This window comes from Varanus komodoensis, unplaced genomic scaffold (genome assembly GCF_004798865.1).
Source record: "Varanus komodoensis strain SLA01 unplaced genomic scaffold, ASM479886v1 scaffold4, whole genome shotgun sequence".
Taxonomy (NCBI): domain Eukaryota; kingdom Metazoa; phylum Chordata; class Lepidosauria; order Squamata; family Varanidae; genus Varanus; species Varanus komodoensis.
In genome coordinates, this window is record NW_025335941.1 from 21,623,668 (window position 1) to 21,650,517 (window position 26,850).

A 26,850-nucleotide genomic window follows, 5' to 3' on the forward strand; every position below is an offset into this window, starting at 1 on the left:
GGGATAGCGTCGAGAGGCCGTAAAGCACGCGGCGCGTGCGCGCAACACGGGCAGAGCCGCAAAGAGCAGGGCGTGGTGGCCGCGCGTCTATCTGCAGGTAGAGTTCTGGTTCACGTGGCGTTCCGCACAGGCTTGGCCGCGTCATGTTGTTGCTGCAAGGGCAGGCGCAAGACGGACCTGCGCTTCACTATGGCATAAGCCAGCCTTGCCGTTGTGTTGGATTACAGCACCCATCAGCCTCAGCCAACATGGCAAGCAGTTCAATATAATGGAAGTTTCCAAAATAGCTGGGGGGCGGGGGTGGATTGGGGACGGCTGGAAGACGCTTCGTAGACCAGAGGCCGCCTCATCCGATGCATGAAGTCGGGGGGAAATGAAATGCAGAAAGTATCCGGCATTGATAATGCTACGTTTTTAATAGTGTCCATTAAAGAAAGTTGTCTCCAATACCACACCTATTTGTATATGGGATCTTACATCATTGTTTCTGCAATAACAGCGGACTAAAGGATAGTTCCCTTTGAGAAAGAAGGTTTACAAAGTCTCCTTGAACTGGATGATAAGGCAAACAGCATTTTTGAGGCAGGCAAAGACAGTAAAATTTCCCAAGGACAGACTGTTTCAAAAACGTGTATGTGGCAGAATGAGGAACACAATGTAGTTGCTAGAGATTGTGGTGCAACGTGTAATTTAAAATGGTGCTCTCTCTGCCTGATAGAATTTTTCATAGAACTTGATTTGTATTGGTGGGTGCACACTTCCTAATCTTCTATATATATTTTTTGCCTACATGTACACTGGCAGAGGTGGGTGGAAGTTTGGTTTGAAATCTTTCCTTTGCACATGGTCGATCTGTCTGGCTATTTTAAATAAAGAAATCTTTGGTTTTTCATCTCAGTCCTGGTGTGAACTTAAATTTCTCCATCACCCTTCATCATCCAACAAGCTTCATTTCAGAATGGCAGAAAGTAATGCCCAAGGCAGCCATTCTGAACTTGTCAAATGGAGCTCAATAGAGTAGGGTTCTCAGTCTACTTACACTGGAAACCCTTTCTTTGATTGGTTTCATTGCATTGCCCATCATGTGCTGTATCCTCTCTGAGTTACCCTGGATATCCTTGAGCCCCCCCCCCCCCAGCAACCCCACTTTTCTCTCTACACCTAATTTCACATACTTTCCCCCTAAAATTTCAATTTTATTATTCTACTCCCAGAAAACCTTGATCATAGCTGCAGTTGAAATGTTCGTAAACCTCACATGTAGTTAGGAGGAAGAATACATTTGTAAGGTATGAAAGGGGATTATATTTTTATTTAAGCAAACATGTTTAATATGTAAATTCAAGCAGCACTTTTTCAGCTTGGTTTATGATTTCTGAGTTGAAGACATCAAAAATAGGATTATCTCCATATATGTCTTAAACATAACTTTAAAATGTTGCAGGAGTTGCAACTATTCCACTGTCAAATTAATTTCAGTGGTATTGTGTGTTGAGATTTAGAAAAGAGAACTGGAAAATTCCTGATCTTTGACTGCCATCATGTGGTATATCCTGATATTGTAAGAAGACTTCATTTTGTTAGAGCAGTAGGATACTGGGACCAATGACTTAGGGAGGTTGTGAGCTCTCACTAGAGGCTATCAAGATGCAACTGGACAGACATCTGAGAGGGATGGTTTAACTGGAAGCCCTGTGCTGAGCAGGGGGTTGGATTCAATGGCCTGGCCTCTTCCAGCCCTACTATTCTGTGATAGGTTTTAAGTACTTCGGTATTAGTACTTCTAGGAATACTTCAATATCAGTAAAGTTATCTTTAATCACTTGTGTAAATGATTTAAGCTAAAATAGATTCTCATTTAATTAAGTTTAGTACAAGTTGCTTCCAGTAATTTAATTGCCTGCTGGAAGAAGTTCCATCAGTACAATTATGTACCTTAAATGTTTTTCTTGATTATAAGCTAAGGGAACCTTCATGAAACTGGTACCCTTCAAATGAAAATAAGAATCATTTTGGATCAGACCAAGGGTCTATCTACTGTATATACCAAGATATAAGATAATCCTTGAAACAAAAAATAGCAAAATTGGGAATTGTCTTATATGCCTGATGTATATAAATGCACCAAAATATTAACCACATCTTTGATGCAAATTGTATATGTGGTAGTCCAGCTTTCTGTTCACACATTGGCCAACCAGCTGCCCACAGAAAACTCACAAGCAGATTATGAGTGCACCAGCTGATTTATTTATTTATTTATTTAACACATTTCTATGCCGCCCCATTCGCCGAAGCCTCGGGGCGGCTCACAACATAAAATTAAAATATAATTCAAAATATTTTATATTGTTAATTTGTTTTATATTTTATATATATCTGGTCGCCCTGGCCAGATAAAATAAGCAAATAATATTAACAATTAAAATGATGTTTAAATAAAAAGGTCTTCGCCTGGCGTCGAAAAACAAATAACGACGGTGCCAGGTGGACCTCTTCTTCAGCAAGTCATATCCATAGGGATGCTGCTTCTGATGCTGGAGGTGACATGGCCATCAGGAGTAGTTACTATTGATATGCTTTGAACTTCAGCACCAGAAGGCTTGGCCAATGGTGAGGAATGCTGAGACTTTTGATTCAAAACATCTGGATATCACCAGGTTATGGAATGATGAGATAAGGCATCTTGCTAATGCATATGTTGATTTTTTTACAGATTCATTCTATAAGGGCAAAGTGTTCACAAATTTCTCCAATTTAAAAGAAATGGCCATCTTTCTCTACAACAACCTGTAGCTTAGTCAGAGGAACCAAGTTAATAGTGGGACATGTAGGATCATAAGAAGAGCCATGTTCAAGTAAACCAAAGGTCCATCTTGCTCAACATTTGGTCCACACTACAGCCAACCGAGTGCTTATGGAAAGCCCCCACAAGCAAGAAATGAACACAATATTCTCCAACGACTGGTATTGAGAGACATACCTTTCCATTACAGGAGACAATATATAGTCATTGGTAGGCTTATGTGGCATTAATTTGCCTAATCCTTTTTTAAGGAATGTCCTGCCCAAGGGAAGAGTGGATTAGTTAGAAGTGTGTTGCTAACCAAGTGGCCATATGGTTCAGCATTAGTTTGGTGTGCAAACTAATGTGTTCAAACCAAATTGTTTTCAAAGGGAGCTGAAAAGTCAGGCAGCTTGATTATACCAGCACTTGCATTGGTTCAAAGAACTCTGAATCCTGTTCCTATTTCAAGATAGTACGTTTTGGTCTATGACACAGCTTAGCTGTTTATTATGCAGACTGTCTGGCATATTTTCTGGTCACAGTCCTTTCCCATTGTTTTGCTGTCGGACTGTAGTCCTGTTCCAACATGGATCAAATTCTCAGACCTACTCATGTGTTGGACTTCATAACTGATTATGTAAAATCCCAGACACTTGGTTTAACTTAAGAATCCCATAAAGATGCAAGCATGAAGTTTGCACTTTATGCCCAGCTAAGGCAAGTACCTTCTGCTTCTTAGCCAGAGTTTGAAGTACCTTATTCTCTTACATATTGCACTGTCCTCTGGTTCTGACTTCCTTAGATAAATCCATTTGCTATTTTTAATATTATAACTTTTGTTTTGACCATCCCTGCCTACCTCTCACTCTCTCTGTGCTGTGCGTTCCTGATAATGAAAGATTGGGACAAGGTAACTGTCCCTATTACACTAACAGGACAACCAAACAGGCCTGAACACGCTTAGTGGTGGAAAGTGGTAACTGTGTGTTTTGGTTGATTCTTGAGTGCCTTCAGGGAAGGGTGTATGGACCCTAGTAAACACCCCTGCTTGGGTCTCTTAATTCTCTTTTAACATTCATAGGTCTCTGTTTGTGTGCCTCAGTGCATGGGCATAAAAGAAATACATGCGGCACACAACAGCAATCCATTTGCTATGCATAAAGAGTTATGAAATTTCACAAATGATGTCTGTGTTTCTACAGAAACAATGTATGCTGTCAGACTTCCAAGCCGGTTGTAGTGGTTTTACTTAATGGATGTACTTTGCTGTCACAGGTTTGCTCTGATATGAGGCAATGTATCTTGAAATAATTCTTATTTGTGTATAAAAATTATACCCCAATTTTATAGTGTGCATCCTTTATTGTTTTTTAGAAATTAGCATCTACCCAGTAAAAGATGTAATTAAACTTGCATAAAAACAACATTATTTTGTAGTATTTCATCAATTGAGTTCCCACTCTGCCATTAGTCATAAAGACTTGGTTCCCTGAAGCCACTGGTGGTAGTTTGAGTCAGCAGCTGATAATTCACTGTTTTAAAGGAAATACATTCTTTCAAGTGCAGGAACTTCCTTTAAAATGTATGTTATCTCTTAAAACTTACATTTCCCAGCTAGCATGGCTGCCTTAGGAATACTTAGACCTGTAGGCTTTCATTTTCTGCCTAAACCTGCACAGGATTTCCCAGAGACACAGTTCTGTGTGTGTTTAAGACAAAAAAAAAAAGTCCTACAACTCTGAAGCATATTCTAGCCAGAACTGTTTGCTCTATAATGTTCAGTGGTTCAGTAGGCTTTCAAAGAAATCAGGTAAAAGGGTTTCTCTGTTTTCTTCTTTTTTTACTCCTTCTAAGTCTAAAAGGCAAAATATGCAAAATAACCCTTTCCTCTCTCAGTCAATGCTTATTGTATTAAGCCCTGTAAACCAGGTTCTAGTGTGTCAGAGAAGTTAATGTGATTTCGAAGAAACAGCTATTCCGAGGAAACTGAAACTGCCTTGCCTTGCCTATTTAAGCTAGCAAGGAGGGGCCAGGAATTGCAAAAGCGTACTGTTCTACTGTGCACTTCCTACTATGCACCACACCTTTTTTATCTGTGACGCTTAACAGAGAAATAAAAGCCAGCATGAAAGAAGGAAACCTCTCTGATGTGGATGTTTCACGCTGCTTTGCAAGCATTATCAATGGTGGGGTTGTGTTTCTTCCTCTTCTTCGCCGCATGTTGTATAAGCACAGGTAAGCCAGCCATTTGAAAGTTTCTCCTGCTATTTGCTTTTAAATAGGGAAGGGAAGGTAGCAAGTATGTCAAACGCTTGAAACCAACTGGAGTCATGACTGTCAGTGCTAGCCTCATGAGTGGGTCTCTTTCGAAACTCGTACAAAGATCTTTTTCATTAACGCAGGTTCACTTTTATTGTTGGTACTCGGTACAAAATATCTGCCTGAAGTGAAATCTGGGAAAACTCCCTCTTTTACTGAGATGTAATCGAGTAGCTACAGTGTACTGGCTCAATGTCATGCATACAGTAGGTTGGTTCCCTGGTGCCTCCGGGTAACAGGTTTTACTTGAGAAAGGCAGGGAATAATTGCATGGCTGGATGGACCAATGGTCTGATTTGGAATCAAGTGACTTCCTAGGTTCGTATGACTTTAAAAATATGCCTGATTTGAGAAACGCTTAATCAAAATACTTTGGACTGAATGTAATGGAACTTACTCTCAAGAAAGTGTACATAAAACTGAAGCAGCCTAAGCATGTTACAGACACACCAACTAGTAATGATTTACTTCTCTCATGAACCATTCGGCCAAATAATAAATTATGTTTATAAAATGCTTCTTGCTGACTTAGAAACACAGCTAACTGAGACCACTGTGGGTGGGTGTTTGTTTGGTGTTGACTGATATATTTAGTGGAAAGATGTTATGCTAACCTTTTAAATTTGTCTGTATCCAAATAGGTTACATAGTAAGTATTTTCAGACTAGAGGATGATTTTTGATGCTACAAGGATATTTTATGACAGGAAGGGAGAAGAGACAAGGCTGAAGCCAAGCTCTCTAGTGAAAACAGCCATTCATACTAGAAAAAATACACACTTTGTACCAAAACCGACAAGCAGAGCGTAGGCATGGAAGAAGTTTACTTCTCAGCAACAGGGCTGTGTGACAACTTGTCTGAAGGTCATTAACTGTAAGCACACTTGTTAGATACAAAGGTGGGAGAATAGAAAAGTATTTCATGATGATAAAAACCATGGAAATATTTTGAAAATATCTCTAATCCAAATGAAAACATAGATAGTATATATTATAATCGTAACAGATGGGGGGGGTGTTTGGACCCAGACCAATTTCTCACTGGTTCAAAAAATTTCTTGGACCTTAAATGACCTTGGGAAGTAACTAGTTCTGACTATAAGCTACTTAAAAGGTTTGCCATGAATAAGATCATGATAATCTCATATAGGCTTCCTTGGGTGACTTGCAAAAAAGTAAAAATAAAATGTGCTCCCGCGCTCGCTCGCTCGCTCGCTCTCTCTCTCTCTCTCTCTCTCTGTGTGTGTGTGTGTGTGTGTGTGTGTGTTTAAACAGCCTAACTGACCAAGGCTTCCTTTTCTTTTTTCATTTTTCAGCTGTAGGACAAGAATGCCCTACATTTACTAACCTTACTGTGGCAGATTCAGTAATTGGTACAAATCTGAAAGTGCAACTGCTTTTGTACACGAGAAGAAACAAAGACTGTGCTGAGAAGCTCCATGAATTCAATCTAACTTCTACACATCTAGATTTGACCAAGAAAGTGATCATGGTTATCCACGGTTACAGATTTACAGGTTCTCCTCCAGTATGGATTTATGAAATTAAAGATCAACTTCTTGAAAAAGGAGACATCAACGTCATAATAGTAGACTGGAATCGGGGGGCCACAACCATAATTTATTCTAATGCTGTTTACAATGCTAAGAATGTAGTAGAAATCTTGAAGAACTTTATTGACCAAATGTTGGTAAGGAAATGAAGTGCATCATAGATATTAGACACCATAGCAGCATTCACATTGCCCAGCCTAACACAGTTTTCCTTTCTTATACTGATGACATTAGCTTGGTTCATTCTTGGGAAATGTACACAGCCTGAAGGTATAACGGGATGTGTGATATCCAGTCTGTCACCTTCAATATTTGCACTGTATTGGTCTGTATGCATGTGAAGTGTGTCAGTGATGGGAGTCCATGGCCAATCATATCTTTTCAGGTCATGCTTACAAAGGATCAGGTCCTGATCCTCTCATAATTTTCATACAATTTTCTACATGCAATTTATTTCTGTATAGAAAAAGGGAAATGGGTGAAACATTTCTAAGAGGTAGTGCACACAAACTACAAATGTCAACTGATGGCCCCATTATGTTTAATTATGCAGTGATTTCACACTTCTGGTAACTCTTCTCCTGATATATCTGTCATGTGCAATTTGGATAGGTTTGCAATAGCAGGAAAACAGTCTAATCAGAAACGGCTGTAACTTTGCATATGCTTTGTGTACAGAAGGTCCCAGATTAAGTCTCTGACCTCTTCAGGTAAGGCATGAAAGACATCTGTTCAGCCTATACTTTCTTGATGTATTACACATCAAGTCACATTTCCCACCACATATTTTCCCGTATAGATGACATTCTGTGCATGCACAGTCAGTATTTAGAAGGACAGATGTTTAAAGCCAGTTGCATCATAAGTACAAGTGTAAAAGTTATTTGAATGTTAAAATTCCTTACTCTCACTGAAACTCTTGTGGATTACACATGATTCTGTGAACTAGAAACCCAGGTACATTGTAGCATGCACAGAACTTCTGTTAAGCCCTTTTTCCTGCTGAATTGATTTCATTGATTTTTGTGGCTATGTGGCCAGATCATCCGACAAACAGCCTTTTGTTCACTATTAAGGTTAATGTTCTCAATTTGTTTCTTGCAAATTATGGGGCAGTTGTTCCCAATCTAAACCCCTGTCTTGTTCCTTTGTATGTTCACTGGGATGGAGATGAGGGCTGCCAGTTGGTGCTGGCAATTGCCATTCCTAGAGGGCTGTGGCATGTGATTAGCATTCCCATGACAGCACAAGCCAGGAGAGCACTCTAAGAAAGTAAATGTGTGTGCGCTTTCTGAACAAGTTGGAGGAATAAATCTCTGATTAAACCATGTTTACCTGATTTTACGAAATCATCTGCAGTTCACATTTTCTTCACCTTCTATCCCTGTGTATTTACTGACAGGCAAATGGACTTTCACTCGACTCCATTTACATGATTGGAGTGAGCCTTGGGGCTCATATAGCTGGATTTGTTGGAAAAGCATACCATGGCAAAATTGGCAGAATTACAGGTAAGACTTACAAAATGGGAGCCATTCCCAGGCCCATGCCATGCACAGAACCTGCTCTGATTGGCTACTAGACTGGCAGTGGGGCAGCCTTCTCTATCTTTCGTAATCAAGCCAGCTTGAAGGGGACATGAGCAGGCTGTGCGGCGCACACAATTCTGTCTTCCACTGCTTTGCTACCTCTCTCTAAGTAGCCTAAGTAGTGGCATGTCTTGGCCTAGCACGGTCTGCTTCTGCTTATTAGTTTTTAAACTACCAACCTTACTAAATATGTTTATTTTTTCATGTCAGGGCTTGACCCAGCAGGGCCATCATTTACTGGGAAGTCCCCCAGTGAAAGACTGGATCACACTGATGCCCAGTTTGTAGATGTTATTCATTCGGATATTGATGGTAATTATTACACAGTTTTGGATTTCCAGCTATGGCAAGCTTAAATCTGGAAGGTGAATGCTACTTCCAGTGTGCTGAAAGGCTTGACCACATCCTGTGTGATTTTTTTTCTTAACTTCAGATTGCAAGTTCTGCTGCTGCACCCAAAAATATGTTTCTGAAATTATCGAACTTTTCAATAGCTCAGAATCTGTTAATTCAGGAAGATTTTTCTCATGTTCTTCTAATCCTAGCTAGTGATGACATTTGCAAGACTTTGTGCTTGTCTTAGAAAAGGGCCATCAGTTATCGCGAAGGAGACAGTATCAGTCCTGTTCAGCTGTTGTATCCTGCCTAGCCGTCACTGCTAAAACACCCATATATTCTGTCCAAAATATTGTTCATATAGCTATCATCCCTTTGGCAATTTGGCTTCATGTAACTGAAGACTGTGAGTATCTGAATTTGCAAAAACATGCTCCCCAGTCCCCTGTGCATCCATGAATTACATTTTGATAACAAAAGTGCTTCACTTTTTGATGCCTTTGCGGGAATGTAAGTTCTAGCTCTTTTCTGTTTTCTTCTTTTTCTTTGTTTTCTTTTCTGACTCAATCTCTTCATTCTTATTTACTTATTTAGCAATATTATGAATCATTTAGCTCAAGGACATTTCTAAGTAATATATAGGCAAGAGTACCTTTCTGGAAATGTCTTTTAGAAAAGGTATGTTTTTAGTAGACACCAAAAACAAAATCAGAAGAGTTGGCAGCTGCCTTAATCATAGTGATTGAGAATGGGTGCTATGACTTCAAAAGTCTTCCGAATCACAATGCACTAAACCTCCAAAACCTTGGGTACCATCTTTTCTGTCTTTCATTTTTTAAAACATCCTGGCAAATATGCAAATGGGAAAACAGAAGAAGTGCTTGAATATTTTGGATTAGCTTTTTGTGCTTGCTATGCATTATCACATTTATTCTGAAATTCCTTCTGTATTTTCCTTCATTCATGTATTTTTTTTAAGCTTTTGGTTATAGAAAGCCCTTGGGAAACATTGATTTCTACCCTAATGGAGGAAAAGATCAACCTGGATGTCCCAAAACAATATTAAGTGGTAAATGCAGATAAGTTACTTATAAAGGATGTGAAGATCAGGAAGGGCCTGACCTGGAGTCAGCGGGTCTTTCATTGATGGGCAGGGTGGGTGGGTGGGTGAAAATTATTCTGATTCTCTGAATAGCATTAGCAAAGCGGGGTGACTTGACATGGTGAGATAATTTAGTTCTTCTGGCAGGATGTGAAAATATCCCGACTGATATTCTTTACATGCATGTTTGATGGTGTCATTCCCACTTTTGAAGTTAAAGGGAAGAGCACCAGTGCTGGAGCTTTCCTATGTAAATCCTGCCGGACTATCTCAAAGGCTGTTGTCAGTTCTAACTGAGGCTGCCACTTATGGAAAGAAAAGATAAATACTACTATTCTTTTCTATGCCTTGTCCAGTAATTGGAAAATGAAGCTAGTAGTATTTTGAAGCTGGGTAAAAAGTTTCATTTTTAGAATCATAAAGTGATTGCCAAAAATGCCATATAGACTTTATCATGTCACATTTACAATAACATCTGTAAAATAACTACATCTAGATACATGTTAAGTGTTCCACAGAGAAATTTCTCAGCTGGGACTCTCCATGAGGCATGTTTAACATGTCTAATACCAATGTTCAGTGCATGGTACTAAAATGTTTGCCAGACAGCGTTTTTAGCAGATCTGCTTTCTCAATAGTTTACAAGCCTTATTTGCTTAGATAAAAACCAGTCTCAGTCCGAAAACCAAAGAAACTACATTATATTTCCATAAAAGGGAAGTATGTATCTACTTGGAATTGATTTCTTGCTCTATTAATATTACCATTTTTATAACAGTTATGTAACATTGCATTCTTTCTTTGTGTCTCAAAGGGACTCAGTATTTCAAATGTGACCATCAGAGATCTGTTTTTTTGTACATGGCATCCTTGAAACACAATTGTCATATATATGCATACCCTTGTGATTCATATGAGGATTTTACAAATGGAAAATGTGTGAGCTGTGAAGCTTTCCACCCACTTCCATGCCCGATACTGGGTAAGAATTAAGCATTATCTCACAAGTGGAAATGGTATGTTAGGATAGTTTCAAACAGCTGTGTTATACTGGAGATACTCTTATGCACTTCCTGCTACCCTGAAGCAGTAAGAAAAAAGAAGAGGGGACAGTGGGAAAAAGACAAGAGGGTTATGCGTCAAAGACTACAACTTTTGAACCTTCTGTAAGATATTTTGAATGACTCAGGGTTGGTACCGGAAAAGCATCATCTGGAGGCACCCACTATTTACCAACCATTGTGGACCAGATCTTTGTATAAAAAGAAAGGTTGCTTGGTCGCTATCACAATACTTTTCAGGTGCCACATACACTTGGACTGCCTTATGTTAGTCCTGTGTTAGAAATTCCATTGCCAAAGGAAGCAGTTGTTATAAGAGGTATAACAATTTGTATAGAAAGTAGTTCTCTCCATCATTGTTGTGCATCTTCAAAAGTACTCTTTAGAGATACACAACCGTAATTGTGTGTCCTAGAAAAAGTAACAAAATGTTAGGTACTTTCAAGAAGCATTTATTTAATCAAAATGTATAGACTGCTTGATCTGAACTAAAAAGAGATTTTAATGTAGTTTTCAACATACAAATTTAAAATACTTAACATACACAGATAAAACATTCAAAACAGAAAATGAAAACAAGCTCAGTTAATTTAAAATAATAAAAATAATTAAAACATTTAGAATGAATAAACTGAGCAGTACAAACTCCAAGAGAAGACCTGAGTGAAAAGACAGATCGTTAATTGGCACTCAAAACATGTGCCAATTTGTGCCTCCTTATAACAAAGACTTTGGATGCTGAATGAAGTGCATTTCAGGATCATCCATGAATTTAATAATTGTACATTGAACCTCTCACATATTAACTCCCATTATCCTTATACAAGTGTGTTGCAATTAGTGAGCAAGAAGGTATGATGTGCCACATCATCAAGATACCTCCCACTATGAGTAGGCAGTTGGCTCACTTCCAACCATGAATGGTGATTTATGAGGTCAAATAAAATCATAGCTGTACAGCTTTATTGCCTCTTCCAGCAGCTCAGCCATACTAATTGTTCTTCAGAGAAGACAGTGATCCAGTGTCTCAAAATAGCAGGTGCTCTATTTGTGTGCTAGGCCTCTGTCTTTCTCATAGGCTTTCTCATCATGGTAACACACATGCACATAGAATCCTTCAGGCTTCCAGAAGTCTCTTTGGCCTTCAGGTCTCTAATAAGACCAACTAAGGACTGCACTGAGAGATCCATAACACATACACTGCAGCTTATTGACCAGGTTTTCTAATAAATAGGATTTTTTGGGAGCCACTTAAACATGTACAAGAAATCCCACTGTTGCATTTCCCAAAACCCGATCCCAGGGAAATACGGTATTCTAAATTAATATGAAGTCCTAGACTCCTGAAACACCACAGTTAGTTTTTCATTTTGCTGAATGCATGGCTTAAAATGAAAGATTATTTGGCTAATTAAGAACAAGACATACTTTAACTTGTAAAAGTAATTAGCATGCAGTCAGATAATTCAATGCTAGATCAATTTTAATATGACAGGGTAATCAGTGTCTTAAACTTGCCCCATGAAATACACCATTGATCACAGGTAACATTAACAACTGAATGTATCATTTGCCCTGATGTTTGCTTATTTTTATGTTATGTATTGATTTTGGCAAATGTTGGGCTGGATTTGATCTAACTGGAATTCTTCATATGTAGAAACTGTAAGTATCACTTCCGATGGGGAATGAGCCAAGGAAGAAACGTCTAGTTTCCAAGTGAATGGATGGCATTCTCTGCTGTGTCCCACAGAACCCTGGAAATCATATAAAGCCAGATAACTAATAGTTAAACTGAAACGAATATCCATTTTTTTAGCTGGAGTGTTGGAAGTTACAAATTCATCCAGCTTACTTCAGAGTGTAGCATTCATTACTTGAGCCCAAGTTCTTGTGTCTTGATCTCAATTTTGATTTCCCAGAACATTAAATCTATCTTTAGGATTTCATCTTCCTGTTGTTAATTTTCTGTTGAACTTATTACAATATAAATTTCAGGTTATTATGCTGATCAATGGAAGAACCATTTAATTGAAAAGAAACCTCCAGTGACAACAGCTTACTTTGACACTGCAGACAAAGAACCATTCTGCAGTAAGTGATAAACCATTCTCCTTACACTTACCCCAGTTTTCATTATCTAGAGAAAGCCCCTCTCCCCATACTTCTTACTGCCCAGTTTGGCACATTCTTGATTAGGCTTAGTTCTTTGTTGCCGTTTCATTTCTGAAATGCTATTGTGCTAAAAGCAGGAGGAGTAAAATGGTAAAAGCAGGAAATGATTTGGGCAACCTGGTAAAAGATGACAAATGAGCAGATACGTTAATGGAAAAGGGCTGGATTTGCATTGGATAATCATAAAAAGATGAATTTCAAGAAGAAAAATATAGTGAAATATGGGCACATTAACCAAAGATTTACTACTGTCCATCATAAGCCCTATGGCTTGAGATGTATGTCAGTGTCAGTTTCACATACTTACTTCAATTGTGGATTTTTAAAATCTGAAAATTGAAGAGGCATATTCAGTCGGAAGCAGAAAAATGGGAATGCCCGGTGGGACCACCAGTGATTCTGCTTCTCCACATGACCTAAGGATACAATTATTATATCTAAACTGTTACTTCCTAGAGCTTCTTCTGCAGTAGACACAAGACACAGCAGTGCAAGCAGAATGCTATAATTTTAATGTCATCAAATGTAATGTTATCCAAGAACAAAATGCCGTTAGACTCTCCTGCAGCAGCACACAATATAATGTAGCACACATCATGTTATGAGTTTGGCTGTCTCAATGAGCCCGAATGGGCCTATTGCTGAAGATTTTCTTGGCAAACTTGATGAGTGATCAGGGAGATAACAAAGGGGCTTGAATGGTTCTTTATAGTCCAGGTTTTTTCCTCAAGCCATTAGAATATGATGCTTATCACAGTCTGCAGGGGAGCCGGATTGCTAGAGGCAGTTGGCACTTTGAATTTGGAGATGGGGAAAAGGTAGGCAGCAGGCAGCTTTGAATTCAGAGTTTAGCTGAACTGAAAGCAGCCTCTGGCCTTATGAGAGTTCATGTCATTGCTCTCTGGATGTAAGATCAGTACTTTGGATAGTTACTATAGAAGTCCATTTGCTTCCATTCTGCTTTGTTTGTAAGTTCTATTTTATTTCAGTTGCAAAAGTCTTCCATGTGCTCTCAGGCTGAAGTTCCTCCTGGGGTTCTTGCCTCTAGAGGAAGGACAGCTCAGCTGAGTGTGCATTCTGCTGAGTATATACTCATTTTGTATTAGTTTATCTTTCTTTTCCCTCTCCCACTAGTGTATCATTACTCTGTGGATATTATTACCTGGAACAAAAGCAATAGAAATGGTTTCATAAATATCAAAATTATAGATAATGCAGGAAATATCACAGAATCCAAAATTAAGAGGTAAGTTTTATTAATTTGTCCTTTCTTTAAGCAAGGCAAGCTTTTGCTATAATCATTAGTGCACCTAACTTGGAACTTAGTTCCATTCAGCTATATTAGGCTTATTACCAGTAAATTCCTTTTGGATGGCCTGCAAGTTAGAAGATAGATATGCAGAAACCTCACAAAATGCAAATAATGTACTGGTTACATGACACAATACATCGTGGGTAGCTAGTCACAGTAGGTTATTGTGTTATCTGAACCAGACCACTACTTATACGGTGGCTTAGTTTTGAGCAACAAACTATCCTGACAACCCATGGTTTGTTCTAGGTGTTGTTTGATCTGTGATAGATTTTCATATTGCCTGAAACTGGGAAAGGAAATTCATTGTGGGTTAAGGTGAACTCCTACTGCTCTTCACGATTTCACCTCGTGAAATCACGAGCACAGCCCAGCAGTGTTCTTGTTGTTCTGCTGCTGGTGTTCCTCTCCTCCTCCTCCTTGTTATTGCTATTATTGTTAGTCTTGGGCAGCTATGCTTGTATGGCTGTCTGTTTTATGAAGTCTTGCTTGGTCAAGTTCCTTGTATGTTTCTACTGTCAAAGGAAGAAGTAAGTAGATAGCATATATGGAAACTGATAGACTGACTGCATATAGACTAATTTGTGTACAGTTACTAGGGAACAATTAGTGATTGTCAACTGAAAAGCACCCAAGTAGACATGGGAGTGGCAAGAGTAGTTGCATGAAAAAGAAGTGGAGATAATATATCCCCTTTGGTAATGTGAGCCTGTCACTTTTAAGTATTGAACTGACATGTTTCAGTGCCTTGTAGCTATTCAATGCTCCCTCTGAATGTCCAGCAACTCCACAAAGGGATAATAGTAACTTCCCCCAACATCATCACTTTAATAGATTCCTGTAGCAATTATTTCTGTGCTTACTGAGAGTTCCTGGCAGTTTTTTTTAAAATCCCCTTAGATGATGGTTGAACAGTGTATAGAGAATGGAACCACTAGTTCTGGTGTCTATTTGTTCCATTTTGAACAAATGCCATGCATTTAAGTATTTTTAAGCTGTTGGAAACATATTCAAAAAATGAGGAGTGGGAAATATGCACAAATTTAAGAGCTGGGAATTGGATAGAGGGGATCTTGTGGAAATGGAAGGGCTAGGGAGTAATGGAATTTAGCTCATCTACCATGATGGAGCAGTTAAAGTCCCTGGGGGCCTCTTGGAGAACTGTCCTAGAAAAGCTGAAGATAATTGAATTCCTGTAATTGAATCCTCTTCCAAACTAATGGTTAAAGAGTTAAATATTGAGGTGGGGAGAGAAAAACCAGATAGGTTCTCTCATAAAGGACATTGAGATACTGGCTGGAAGACCAAGGAAAAGGGAGGGGTAAAACAAGCCATGGTGAGCAGGAGTGTCTTTCAAGTGCAGCATGCCTTGTTCCTTGAAGAAGCCACACTGCTTAGCTTTTTCACGGAATTGCTTAGCACAGGGGTCCTCAAACTTTTTAACCAGGGGGCCAGTTAAAAGGGGCCGGTGCTGGGCATGGGCCTGAAAGGTGGTGCGGGTGGTGCTCATGGGCCAGGGTGGCGGCAGTGCGTGAGGCACGCATGCTGAGGCGGGGCGCATGGAGAGGGGAGGCGAGGTGTGGGCAGGTGTGCGCACGGTGAGGGGAGGGGAGGGGAGGTGAGGCGGGGGTGGGCCGGTGCTGTGAGGTGGGCACATGAGGCAGCGGCTTGCTCGCTTGGAGATGGTTTTCTCCAAGTGAGCAAACTGCTGCCTCCTCATTTGCGGGCTGAGGTGGGTGGCAGCGAGGGTGTGCGTGGGTACGGGTACGCACGTAGTGGGTCCAAATGGGCATGGCGGGCTGGATCTGGCCCCTGGGCCATAGTTTGAGGACCCATAGTTTAGCATAATTGCTGCCTGGATTACAGGGCTCCACCATGGATGGGTGTTTACCAAGATTTTGGTTTCTTAGGAAGCCAATAAATGCCAATATGACAACATCATGGAGGACTCTGAGTGGGCTGGAAGCCAGGCTAGCTTGAGGACATGTTGTTCCAAGAAGCAGCCACCTTAGGAGTTTGGCTTCCTTTACGCTGTCCCCACTGCATCCCTATTGATTAGATGTACTTATCTTAAAGTGGCCTCCCCTTAAGGCCACAGTGCCAAGGGAGTGGCTGTGGCAAGCAGGTGTCTTCAGAGTCTGTGAATGGCAATGTGACCTCCTTTGGCTGTAGTGGGGCAGGTCCCTGGGGCCTCCAGAACAACTGAGTCCTGGAAAAGCTGAAGATAATTGAATTCCTGTAATTGAATCCTCTGCCTGATAGTCACCTCAGAAGCCTTTTCTTCTGAAGATAAAGGTTTGGGATCAAGGTGACCATTGAGGTGATCAACCACATCCCTGGTAGCTGGATTTGGTTAGTGAGCCCCATGACTATATTGACAAATTGCCTTCTGACAATTGGCTTTTGTACTATCCAAAAAATGTGTATGCAGGGAAGGGGCACCTGCAGTGAGCCTAAAACAGTTCACAGCTGGAAGGGGAAGAATAACCTTCCTCACTGTCTGCTAGACACACTTGGAGATGGCATCCAGTAACTAATAATGACCCTGATCATATTTCTGGGCTCACAGTTGATTATTTGCATGACAATCAGTCCACAATAATTTTTTTCCAGGGTGGGCTTTTCTGGAAGAGGGCTGGGGAAAGAAGGAACATTTTATGGGTGGACAAGGAAGGTAGAAGTGTAATTACTTTAAAGCAGTAATGGAACTCAGCAGCATTCAGTAAAATAGATTTTGGATTTGGCTAGTCAACATGGTTGTTCTCACACCATTAGCTCCATAAACTGATACTCCTTCCAGTTGTCTCTTTCCCCCTTCATTTGCTCTGCTTCTCCTCTCTCCTACCCTTGCTTTCCTTTGGCTTCCTCCCTCCACCTATGCACTTTCCTCCCACACAGTCCATCTGCACTCCTCTCTCTGTCTCTGCCACACTCAGTGCCTTCCTCCCAAATAGCATTCCAGGCTGTTGTGACCATGCCTGCTCCTCACTGGATATGGCATCTGAATTCACTGCTTAGTCCTTGGGGTGGTCTGCCACTTTCCACTGTCTGTAAGTGGCATCAGCTGTCCTTGCTTTAGGAGCTTGTAGCAGCCACATATCAGCCCAGTAGCTCATAATGCCCAGGGAGAGGAAGGATTTAAATGCCTGAGACATTTCCTCCTCTTCTTTCCCTTCCTTCTTCCCCAAGCCAGCCTCAATGGTACACAGTTGTCCTGCTGCCACCAAGCAAAAACAGTGTGATGCATTGGTTGCAATAGACTAAAACTGGTTAGTAATGTGCAATACTGGAAAAAAATTGAAACAGTGCATACTTGCACAGCATCTGTGAATTTTGGATTTTTAGAGTAATATTCTGAAAAATGGACATTTCCCAGACCAAACCCCAAAATGGCGAACTGTATGGCCAGCCCACTGCCTGGAACTGCAAAAAAGAGAAAAGTTTTCAGTTAGCTGGCCGGAATGCATACGGGTTGGGCGGTTTGGCTGGCTGGCATTCATGTTATGCAGACTTAGAGTAGAATGATCCTCACAAGCTAGTCAACTTGTATTATTGTAAATGTATTGCATGCATCTAGGTGTCAGTGTAACCATGCATCTTGCTTTTTCTTTAGTGATGCAGCCACATTTCAGCAATATAAGCAAACCAATATATTGGCTGGATTTTATTTGGATTTCCACAGTGTATCAAAAATTGCCTTAACATTTTCTACAAAGAATGTAATAGGCCCAAAGTACAAGCTTAGGGTCCTCCAAATGAGATTAAAATCTATGTCAGATCCAGAAAGGTAAGTGTTAATTACTTTATTCAAGGTCTTCTGGGTGGATATATTTATATGGTCCTGAATGTGATTATCAGTAGAGCAAGTCCTACAAGCAGCCTGGAGTCTGTAACATCATGGTATGGGAGTGGTATAACTTATTATATTATTATTCCTTGCAAGAATAATAATATATTATTATTATTATTCCTTGCAAGTGCTGCTTTAGAACATAATTCTCAGGAACCCCCCAGAGTTTAATGAAAGCTGGAGACATTAAGTAATAAATATATTTATTCATTTATTTATTTATAAAATTTGTATTTGCATCTCTGAACGGCTAACAACATAGGCAATTTGACAACCCTCTCTGGCTGCAAGTTAATAAAATGCAACAACAATATTCAATATTAAAATATATTAAAATACTGATTAAATAAAAAGGTCTTAACCTGGCACCGAAAAACATATAATGATGGTGCCAGGCGGACCTCTCTGGGGAGCGCATTCCATAGTCAGGGTGCCACCGCAGAGAAGGCCCTCCTCAGGCTACTCTGTCTTCTAACATCTTTCACAGAGGGTTCCCGGAGGAGGGCTTCTGTTCCCGATCTCAAGGGGCAGAAGAGCAAATAGGGAAAAAGGCGTTCCTTTAGGTATCCTGGTCCCAAGCCATTTAGGGCTTTATAGGTAATAACCAGCACCTTGAATATAGACAGTTCAGGGGGCAGGTAAGGCATGTCAGAAGGTGAAGAAGGCCTGTTTGGATCTGAAACAAGGTTTAGCAACAGGAGCCCTCAGAGTCTCTCTGTTCATGAAAGGTGTTGAAAGGAATGCTGTTTAAGAAGACTGCATTAAAACTGAGGCTGGATGAGTGAAGGTTACTTGCTAGGTCAAGACCTCCAGAACTGTGTGGATGGCAATGCATTCTCCTTTGGATATAGTCTTGCATTGTTTTCTTTGCTAGACTGCATGTGTATTTTCTTGGGCTTATCCACAATTTTTCATGTTTTATTTAAATGACAGTTCAATTATTGTATTGCCTAGAGTTCATTATCATACAGTCAAAGGCTGTAATTGCATAATTGCATCTTGCAGTTTGGTAAAATATGTGAAATTTATGTGAACACACATATGGCTTCTGTAGTTATTCGTAATAATTATAATTACATAAACACTTGGAGATATGTTAAAAACAAGAGTACTTAACCAAGCTCCAAATGTTAATTAAATTAGAACAAAAATAGATAAGAAAGTATACAGCCATGAGAGAATAACATTCCAAAATTTATATTAATTTGTGAGATGTCTCCAGTATCAAGTTGGAAGGTGAGAAGCTCTGTGGGAAAATTCAACACATTCTGACTTCATTCCCCTAATTCATATGGCAAAACAATCTTGAAAAGTGGTCTCATGTGGCAAGACTGCTTCCCCCGCCTTGTTTCAACACACTTTAGAGCAAAGGAACTTTTGTAGTTATTTTGTTATGAATACTGATGGAAGAATTTACATTTATGTTGGCTGTTCTACCTTAAAGAAGTATCTCTCAAATATAAGACCAAATATCCTTTGCACAGCACTAAACATCCATCAAATCTTCTCCAGATTCAAACTTGATATTTTCCCTTTCAGGCCAGTTCACAACTAGTTCAGCTGCAATATAATTGATTTTAATTATATAGCCAATGCTTTCATAGCCAATGTCCAGAAAGGGCAAGCAATCCCTTCCCTCTGAAAAACACTTCTTGATTTCAGTGTGCTCATCATGTAGTGGAAACTGTGATGACTTCATTGTTTCTAGAAAGAAAGTCTATTGAAAAAATAACTGCCAAAGCAAACCAAAAATAACAGTGCAAACCAATTTGGTACTGTCAGTGCATCAAAAGCAAGTTTGAGTAAAATTGTCTCGTGCTCCTTCTAGATCTAGGCTTGCTCTTGTGAGTTGCTACTTCTTCTGGAAGGAATATGGCATAACTTTATTTAAACTAGCCTTTGGCATCCTAAGAGAATGCCAGTGTTCAGAGACAACTACTGAAAATGTCTCTCTTCATATCACAGTGGAACTTATTTGCCTATTGGTAGTGTACTTAGAAGACCGCTCTCAGTTGATCTTGGTGGAACACAGAAGTGGAAGCATATAATTTATATATAAACATATACATGTTATGATATGAAATGACATGACATGGCATATCTTGGCTTTCTGGTGATGATGTATTATCTTCCTTCTTGCTATACAGGATTCAGCTATGTAGATATGATTTTATACTGTTGGATAATACTGAAACAACCTTCAGGCCTATTCCATGCCTTAAGACCAATATGTGAAATGATTATCTCTTTAAGTATTTTCTCTTAAGCATGTTATACACATGAAGATTACAACAGCCATGAGAAATGGCATGAAGGCCAAGAAGACAAATTTTCAAACAACATGGCTACTTTTTGAGGATCAGACTGAACTTCGACAAGAAATTAAAAGTTGTAATGTGCTAAGATGCATCCTGCAATCCACTGCCGATTGACAAGAAGGGAATCAATGCTGTGAATTATCTTCCATGCTGACTTGTACTGCAAATCTGGCACCCAAGAATAATTGACTGAACTTAACAGTGAACACAACTTTGATGCTATGTGTAGAATTACAGTGCATAAGAACATAGTTTTTTTGAAGTTTTGTATTTGACAGATGTTGTTCCTTTTAATGTGAATTTGAGATCAGGGAGTTCAGGCCACCCTTTGGGCTTATGTACAATGGAACAAGAAAATCTTTGGTGAACAGGGTATTGTGAACATCGGGGTCCACAGACTCACAAGGACTTGCACGATTGGGGCAGTAATTGATACAATATGAATAGTGCAAACTGACCAGAGAACCAAAATCTGTTGACCTAGTCAGGCATTCAATACCTATGATTATTTAATAGGTAAAGGGTCTTTCTAGAACATGCAAGCTATTCCTACTCCCTAGAGCCAGGCATGTTGAACCTCACAGCCCTATGGGCCAAATGTGCCATCCCTATCTGATCCTCTGGAGTTCCTGGGTGGTCATGTCCCCTTCCCTCCAACCATAAATCACTGATGATTTCCTGGCTTGGGCCCAATTCTTTATTCTGACAAGATTGAAATATCTCTCCTAAGGATTAATTACTGGCAGTAAGAGACTCAAGATAAAATATGCTGGAGTTTGAGGGCATTTCTGGTGTTCTTGGCCTTGCCTGCTTTTGTTGTCAACATCCCCCACCACCATAATACAACCCCCATGAGTGCCTCCAGTGCTGATTTTGGTACTCAAGCTGACATCCATAAAAGCCGCTCTCTAGCCAGTCATGCCACACAAAGGTTGCACAGGGTGTACATCAGTTTCTAGAATGTAGGAATAGCTTGTGCATTTTAGGTAGCTCTTTGACACATGATGCATGTGTTTATTTTTTTAAAGTATACAGAGCTCAATGTGATTTATTTCCTAATAGATGTACTTATAATTAGGACACTAGCTCTTTAATTTCTGCTTTCATGCAACCCTAACCCATGTATATTTTTAGTTTATGTTTAATTAAATTGTATTTATTTTAAGCCAAGGGCATGTTGCTAATACTAAAGTAATACAGAAAAGATTTCTCTTTGGAGCCAGTGACAATAACATGGAGTATACTTTTCATGAGCTTCTTGGGAGTCATTGATGTTTTTAACATCCAGACCAGAATTGATGGAGCCATAATTCGTATATAATCCCACCTAATTCATATAGAAAGCAAAATATTGTAAATGTGGTTTTTTTTTACTTTTAACAGTACAGGTAGTGTGCAGAAGTCATATGGAACCCTTCATGCTTCCACAGTTGATTACTCCAGGCAATGCTTCCGTTTCTGGCTCCAGTAGTAGAACAGAAAAATATACTTGAAAAATTGGACTGACAAAGAGGAAATAAGATGAAGGAAAGCGTGTTCACTGTGGCTTTATCATGTACCCTTTTTATTGCTTTAAGTAAGCTCTTCCCACTGCTAGTTTTATCTGTAAAGTTCTCCCTCACATCATGATCATCAGAAAGGCTACTGTGGCCTGATCCAGCAAGGTTTTTCTTATTTTCTTGTAGGTGAATGCAAGGGACACATGAAAAGAAACATGACTGGATAAATACAGAATATTGAAGGACAATGGTATTCTAGTTATTTTTTAAAATGTATTATTGCATTTATATTCTGTCTTTTTTTCCTCTTGCAAAGACCCCAAACTGACTTACATGGTCTTCCTCTTCTTCCATGGTATTCACACAATAATGCTGTCAAGTAGGTTAGGCTGGACGTCCAATGAACTTCATGGTGGACTGCAGACCAGCGCCTGAAATTCATCAGTCCCAGTGCAACACTCTGCACAGTCACTGATACGCGTAGTACACTGACTTCTGTTGTGGACACAGTTACTTAGACTAGCTGCAGGAGAAGAGGAGAGGAATTATATCACTGTGCTTAAGGGTAATGCCAGGAAAACACACACACACACACACACACACACACACACACACACACACACAAATTCTTAGAGAACACAGCAGGAAGAATAGTTGCTATACTCTGGCGGGCTCTGCACCACCCAAGGGCATGAAAGAAAGATGTGGAGCAATAGAAAACGTGGGGGTGGAAAACGCAGGAGACGAAAGACTGAAAAATGAGCTTTGAAAAAGAGATCAATGAAACAGGTTTAGGAGACAAACTTCATTCATGCCTGTGACCAGGTCAAACAATCCCTGGAATTTCTGGCTGTCAGCCTACAGATCATTTCCAGACTTCTTGACAAGTTTGCGTATGCTCCATTTTCTTGTGGCATCTTGTACTAACTGCAAAGGATAATGTGGACACTGTGATTCTATATTTGAATGTTGCTGTAGCAACCGGCTTTCTATGGACCATCTTTCTTGGAGAGGGCAATACATATCCCTCTCTTACCAAATTCTGGCAGGAGTTTTCAATGAGTGGAGGTTTGGCTTTTTTAAGATGTCAGAAGGAGGAGCTTTGGATGGACTTTCATAGCCAGAGAGCAGAGCCAAATGAAAGTGTAAAAAATCCTGAGAATTCTTGTATGGAAATTCTATCCTGTAAATAGGAGGCCAAAATCCCCACACCATCAAAAGAGAAGCTAGCATTTGGCAGCAGCCCTAATTCTTAATTAAACAACAAAACTAATTTCTTTTTAACAATAATGGAAGGTGTCTCTTCGTCTAAAGAAAATACATCCCAGGAGTAAGTGCAGAATCTGGAGCTAGTTTATTACAGCAATGACAAAAAGACCTCATTAGCACTCATTTGCAGTAAAGTACTTAAATCTGTTTTGCAGTCGTGGTTAGGATGCTTGGAAGGATTTTGGCAGGGTTTTTCTTTTAGTGTTTATTAAGTGAGGCAAGTGGAAGTGGATACATCTGGCAATATTATTGCACATCATCATCATCATCATCATCATCATCATCATCATCATTGTATTAAGAGAGCAGGACTGGGACTCAGGAGACATGGGTTCTAGTCCCCACTCAGTTATGGAGTCAACTGGGTGACTTTGGGCTAATCATAGACTCTCAGCACAACCCACGTCACAGGTTGGTTGTTGTGGGGATAAGATTGATTGCAGAAAGAAGAGAATGATCTAACTAATTTGAGTTCTTTAGAAGAAAAAAGAAGGCAGGATATAAATCCAATAAACCACCCTTATTAAATCTAATAAACAAGCTCCCTGCTACAGCCAACTTGGCTCCCAATTTGCCATCTTTTTGGTGCCAGGTTAAGACTGACCTCTTTGCAGAGGCCTTTAAAGACCTCGCTGGGCATTCTCTGACATGATTATCCAGGTGCCTTTCTTTTATTCCAGGTGCCGGGACTTTTTAATTCTCTTTTTATTGTATTTTAATATTTTATGCTATTTTAAAATTATTTTTGATTCCTTGTTAATGCTTTTAATGCTATTGTATTTTATTGTTTTTATACTTTGTGGTAAACTACCTGGAGAACTTTGTCTACAGGAAGTATAGAAATGTAATGATGATGATGAATTTATAACAACAATATTACCCCATTCTTGTGAATCCAGATATAGTTTGCTGCCCTTATAACACTAGTGTCATCTTAATTCAGAAATATTTAAGAGTAAACCTGTAAGAATGAATTTAATCCCAACTAAGTCTCAAGTCATCTTACAATTTCAGTGGGGCCTATTCTAAGCACAATTCTGGATCTAAGCCAATACTAACATTTTGAGCCTAACTGGATCTAAGCCAATACTAACATTTTGAGCAGGCCACCCAGATTGGGCATGTGTCTTACTTTCCAGAGGACAGCTCTACGTTCACAGTTCCAGACTGACCCTCAAGGAAAGGAGACAAGGGCCTTGAAGTGTCTCTTCAGCTTTGAGCACATGGACAGCATAGTTGCATTTCTATTAAAATACTGGGTATTGGGCACCCTAAGTTCATCCAAAGACAGTCAGAAGTGCCACTTATCGGAACATATTAGGCTCTGACCACCCAGTTCTAGTCACAGCCTCACTCTCATTCGAATAATGAACTTGATGAAAGCTCAGCCTATTGAAACCTCTTGGAAATGTTTTTTCAGGACAGTTTAAGATGCTGGTTCTCATGCCACTGTGTCTATTTCCATGTGAATCTCTCCATCCCTTAAGGTCAGCTGATGTGGCCCTCATGCTCATGACATTGTCTCTGGAGCTTTGATTAGTGGTCATGTGAAAGAAAGCTTTCTCTGTGGAAACATCTCATATGTGGCACCTTCCTAAATAATGTGTGTTAGTGACTGAATTCTTTTGATTCTGTTGCTGTTTAAATTTCTTAAGGCACAATTCCATGCTTATTCATGCAGAAAAAAGTCCTACAATTCAGCATTCCCCAGTCAACATGGAAAGCCGACAATTGCTGGGAGGTATGGGAAGTTTTTCTGTCTAAACAGGTGTAAGATTACACCCTGAACTGATTAAGACAAAGGACATTGGTTCTTACTCAGATTTAAAATATAATATAAATAATTGTTAGTCCAGCATTTCTGGAGTCCCTTTTTGATGCTGCATGTAGTCTTTGATTATTGTTGTCTTTACCTAGTTCTTTAAATGATGGGATTATAGTTTCATTTGTCTATTTTGTTTTGTATTTAAGGACTGATTGATCTATCTGTCTATCACTCCTGGCTTCCATGGCTCCTATGGAAGGGGAAAGTGGGATGAAAATATTTGTATAAGCAAATAAGCTAAGAAGATGAATTCAACACTGGGGGTCATGTTTATCACTTAGATGTGGAAAGAAGCCAAGATATTATCTCAAGCATGTATAGCTGAAAAGCTAGATGACCTTCTAGCGTGCTTGTCTATATGGATGGTGAATGTCAGTTTCTCCCACAACTGATTTTTTATATCCCACAATGGTAAATGCAGTTCAATGAGAGCAATGCATACGGGGCAAAAAGTTCCAGCTTCTAATATAGGCTGATGAGTTAGCGGTGATTGATTAAGAAAGTGATCTTGGGTTTGTGATGGACAGTTCGAGGTAAATGTCAACCCAGTGAGCAGCTGCTGTGGAAAAGGCAAACTACATGTTAGGCATAATTAGGAATGGAAATGAAAATAGAACTGCCAGGTTCACACTCTGCTTATCCAACTCCATGGTGCACCTGCACTTCGAATATTGTGTACATCTCTTGTCGGCTTACCCAGAAAAGAATATTACTAGCTGGAAAAAGTACAGAGAAAGAAAATGTTCAAAAGCCTGGAGCAACTTTCCTATGAGGAATGGCTACAACAACTGGGACTATGTAGCTTGGAAAAAAGATTACTAATGGGAGACATGATAGAGGTGTTTAAAACGATGTATGGTGTGGAGAAGGTGGAGAGAGAGGCATTTTTATCCCTTTCCAGTGATATTAGAACTTAGGGTTACTCCATGCAGTTGATTAGTGAGAGATTTAGGAAAGGTGCATGAAAGTACTTCTTCACACAAGTTCCCTTGCTCATAGGTTTATTCTGAATGGAGCTGCATCCTACTATAAATGGATAAAGCTGACTCAGGCCCATTTCAAATATACCTTTAAAAACTCTGCACAAATAAATGCTCACCAAAATATTACTGTTCTTCCATTATTAGAATTTTCTGAAGCCACATTGTTTATAAACCTGACAGATTCTCTAAGGAATGATTTCTGTTTGCATTAATATTTTGACCTAATCCTTTTTCTGGATTAGCTGGGGAAAAAGTCAATGTCTATTTATCAACCTGCTGCTGTTTTGGCTTGTTTTTCAATATACTTTTTAAAATTTAGAATTTGCCTATATGCATGATACAATGGCCTCATCAAGAGATAGACACTTCCTTCATGCACTTTGCTTCTTGTTTAAAGTGTTGGGGACAGAACAAATAATAAACTTAAAGGGTAGGAGTGGGAATATTTATTAGTATAATATTATATTATATAATCAATATAATTGACATTTATTTATTTATTTATTTTTCGATTTATATCCTGCCTTTTTCCTACAAAGGGCTCAAGGCAGCTTACATCATTCTCCTCCTCCATCTTATCCCCACAACAACAACCCTGTGAGGTAGGTTGGGCTTAGAGTCTGTGACTGACCCAAAGTCACCCAGTTGGCTCCATGGCTGAGCGGGGGCTAGAACCCAGTTCCTCTGAGTCTCTTAACCACTACACCACACTGGCTTTCCCATTATATCTCCCATTTTGATCTCTTGCAAGGAATTCAAATGATGCATGCTATGTGTGGAAAAAGTGGAGAGGTAGATATCACTCTCTGTAATGCTAGAACTTGGGAGCATCCATTGAAGCTCAGCAGTAGGAGATTCAGGAAAGACAAAAG

At 39.6% G+C, this 26,850-nt stretch overlaps 1 protein-coding gene across 3 annotated transcripts; it reads left to right on the plus strand.

Annotated features, from left to right (window-relative positions):
* The first annotated feature begins 26 nt into the window (after window positions 1-26).
* Window positions 27-22,149, plus strand: LIPI (lipase I). Of its 3 annotated transcripts, XM_044442419.1 has the most exons (11): window positions 27-97; window positions 4,898-5,023; window positions 6,423-6,796; window positions 8,062-8,170; window positions 8,459-8,560; window positions 9,564-9,653; window positions 10,501-10,668; window positions 12,746-12,841; window positions 14,057-14,168; window positions 17,848-18,021; window positions 20,232-22,149. In XM_044442419.1, the coding sequence occupies exons 2-11, from the start codon at window positions 4,936-4,938 to the stop codon at window positions 20,317-20,319; spliced, it is 1,401 nt and encodes a 466-aa protein (XP_044298354.1). In that variant the 5' UTR covers window positions 27-97; window positions 4,898-4,935; the 3' UTR covers window positions 20,320-22,149. The 3 variants fall into 3 exon arrangements, with proteins under 3 accessions (XP_044298354.1, XP_044298356.1, XP_044298355.1); XM_044442421.1 differs by lacking the exons at window positions 27-97; window positions 17,848-18,021 and having other exon boundaries at window positions 4,593-5,023; XM_044442420.1 differs by lacking the exons at window positions 27-97; window positions 9,564-9,653 and having other exon boundaries at window positions 4,594-5,023.
* The last annotated feature ends 4,701 nt before the right edge of the window (window positions 22,150-26,850 follow it).

What these genes read in the sequence shown, in the direction of transcription:
- LIPI (XM_044442419.1), top strand. Translation starts at nt 4,936, where the DNA reads ATGTGGATGTTTCACGCTGCTTTGCAAGCATTATCAATGGTGGGGTTG. An exon ending in ACTTTATTGACCAAATGTTG is followed by an intron (nt 6,797 to 8,061) that starts GTAAGGAAATGA and finishes ATTTACTGACAG; the next exon opens with GCAAATGGACTTTCACTCGA. An exon ending in TATTCATTCGGATATTGATG is followed by an intron (nt 8,561 to 9,563) that starts GTAATTATTACA and finishes ATTTTTTTTAAG; the next exon opens with CTTTTGGTTATAGAAAGCCC.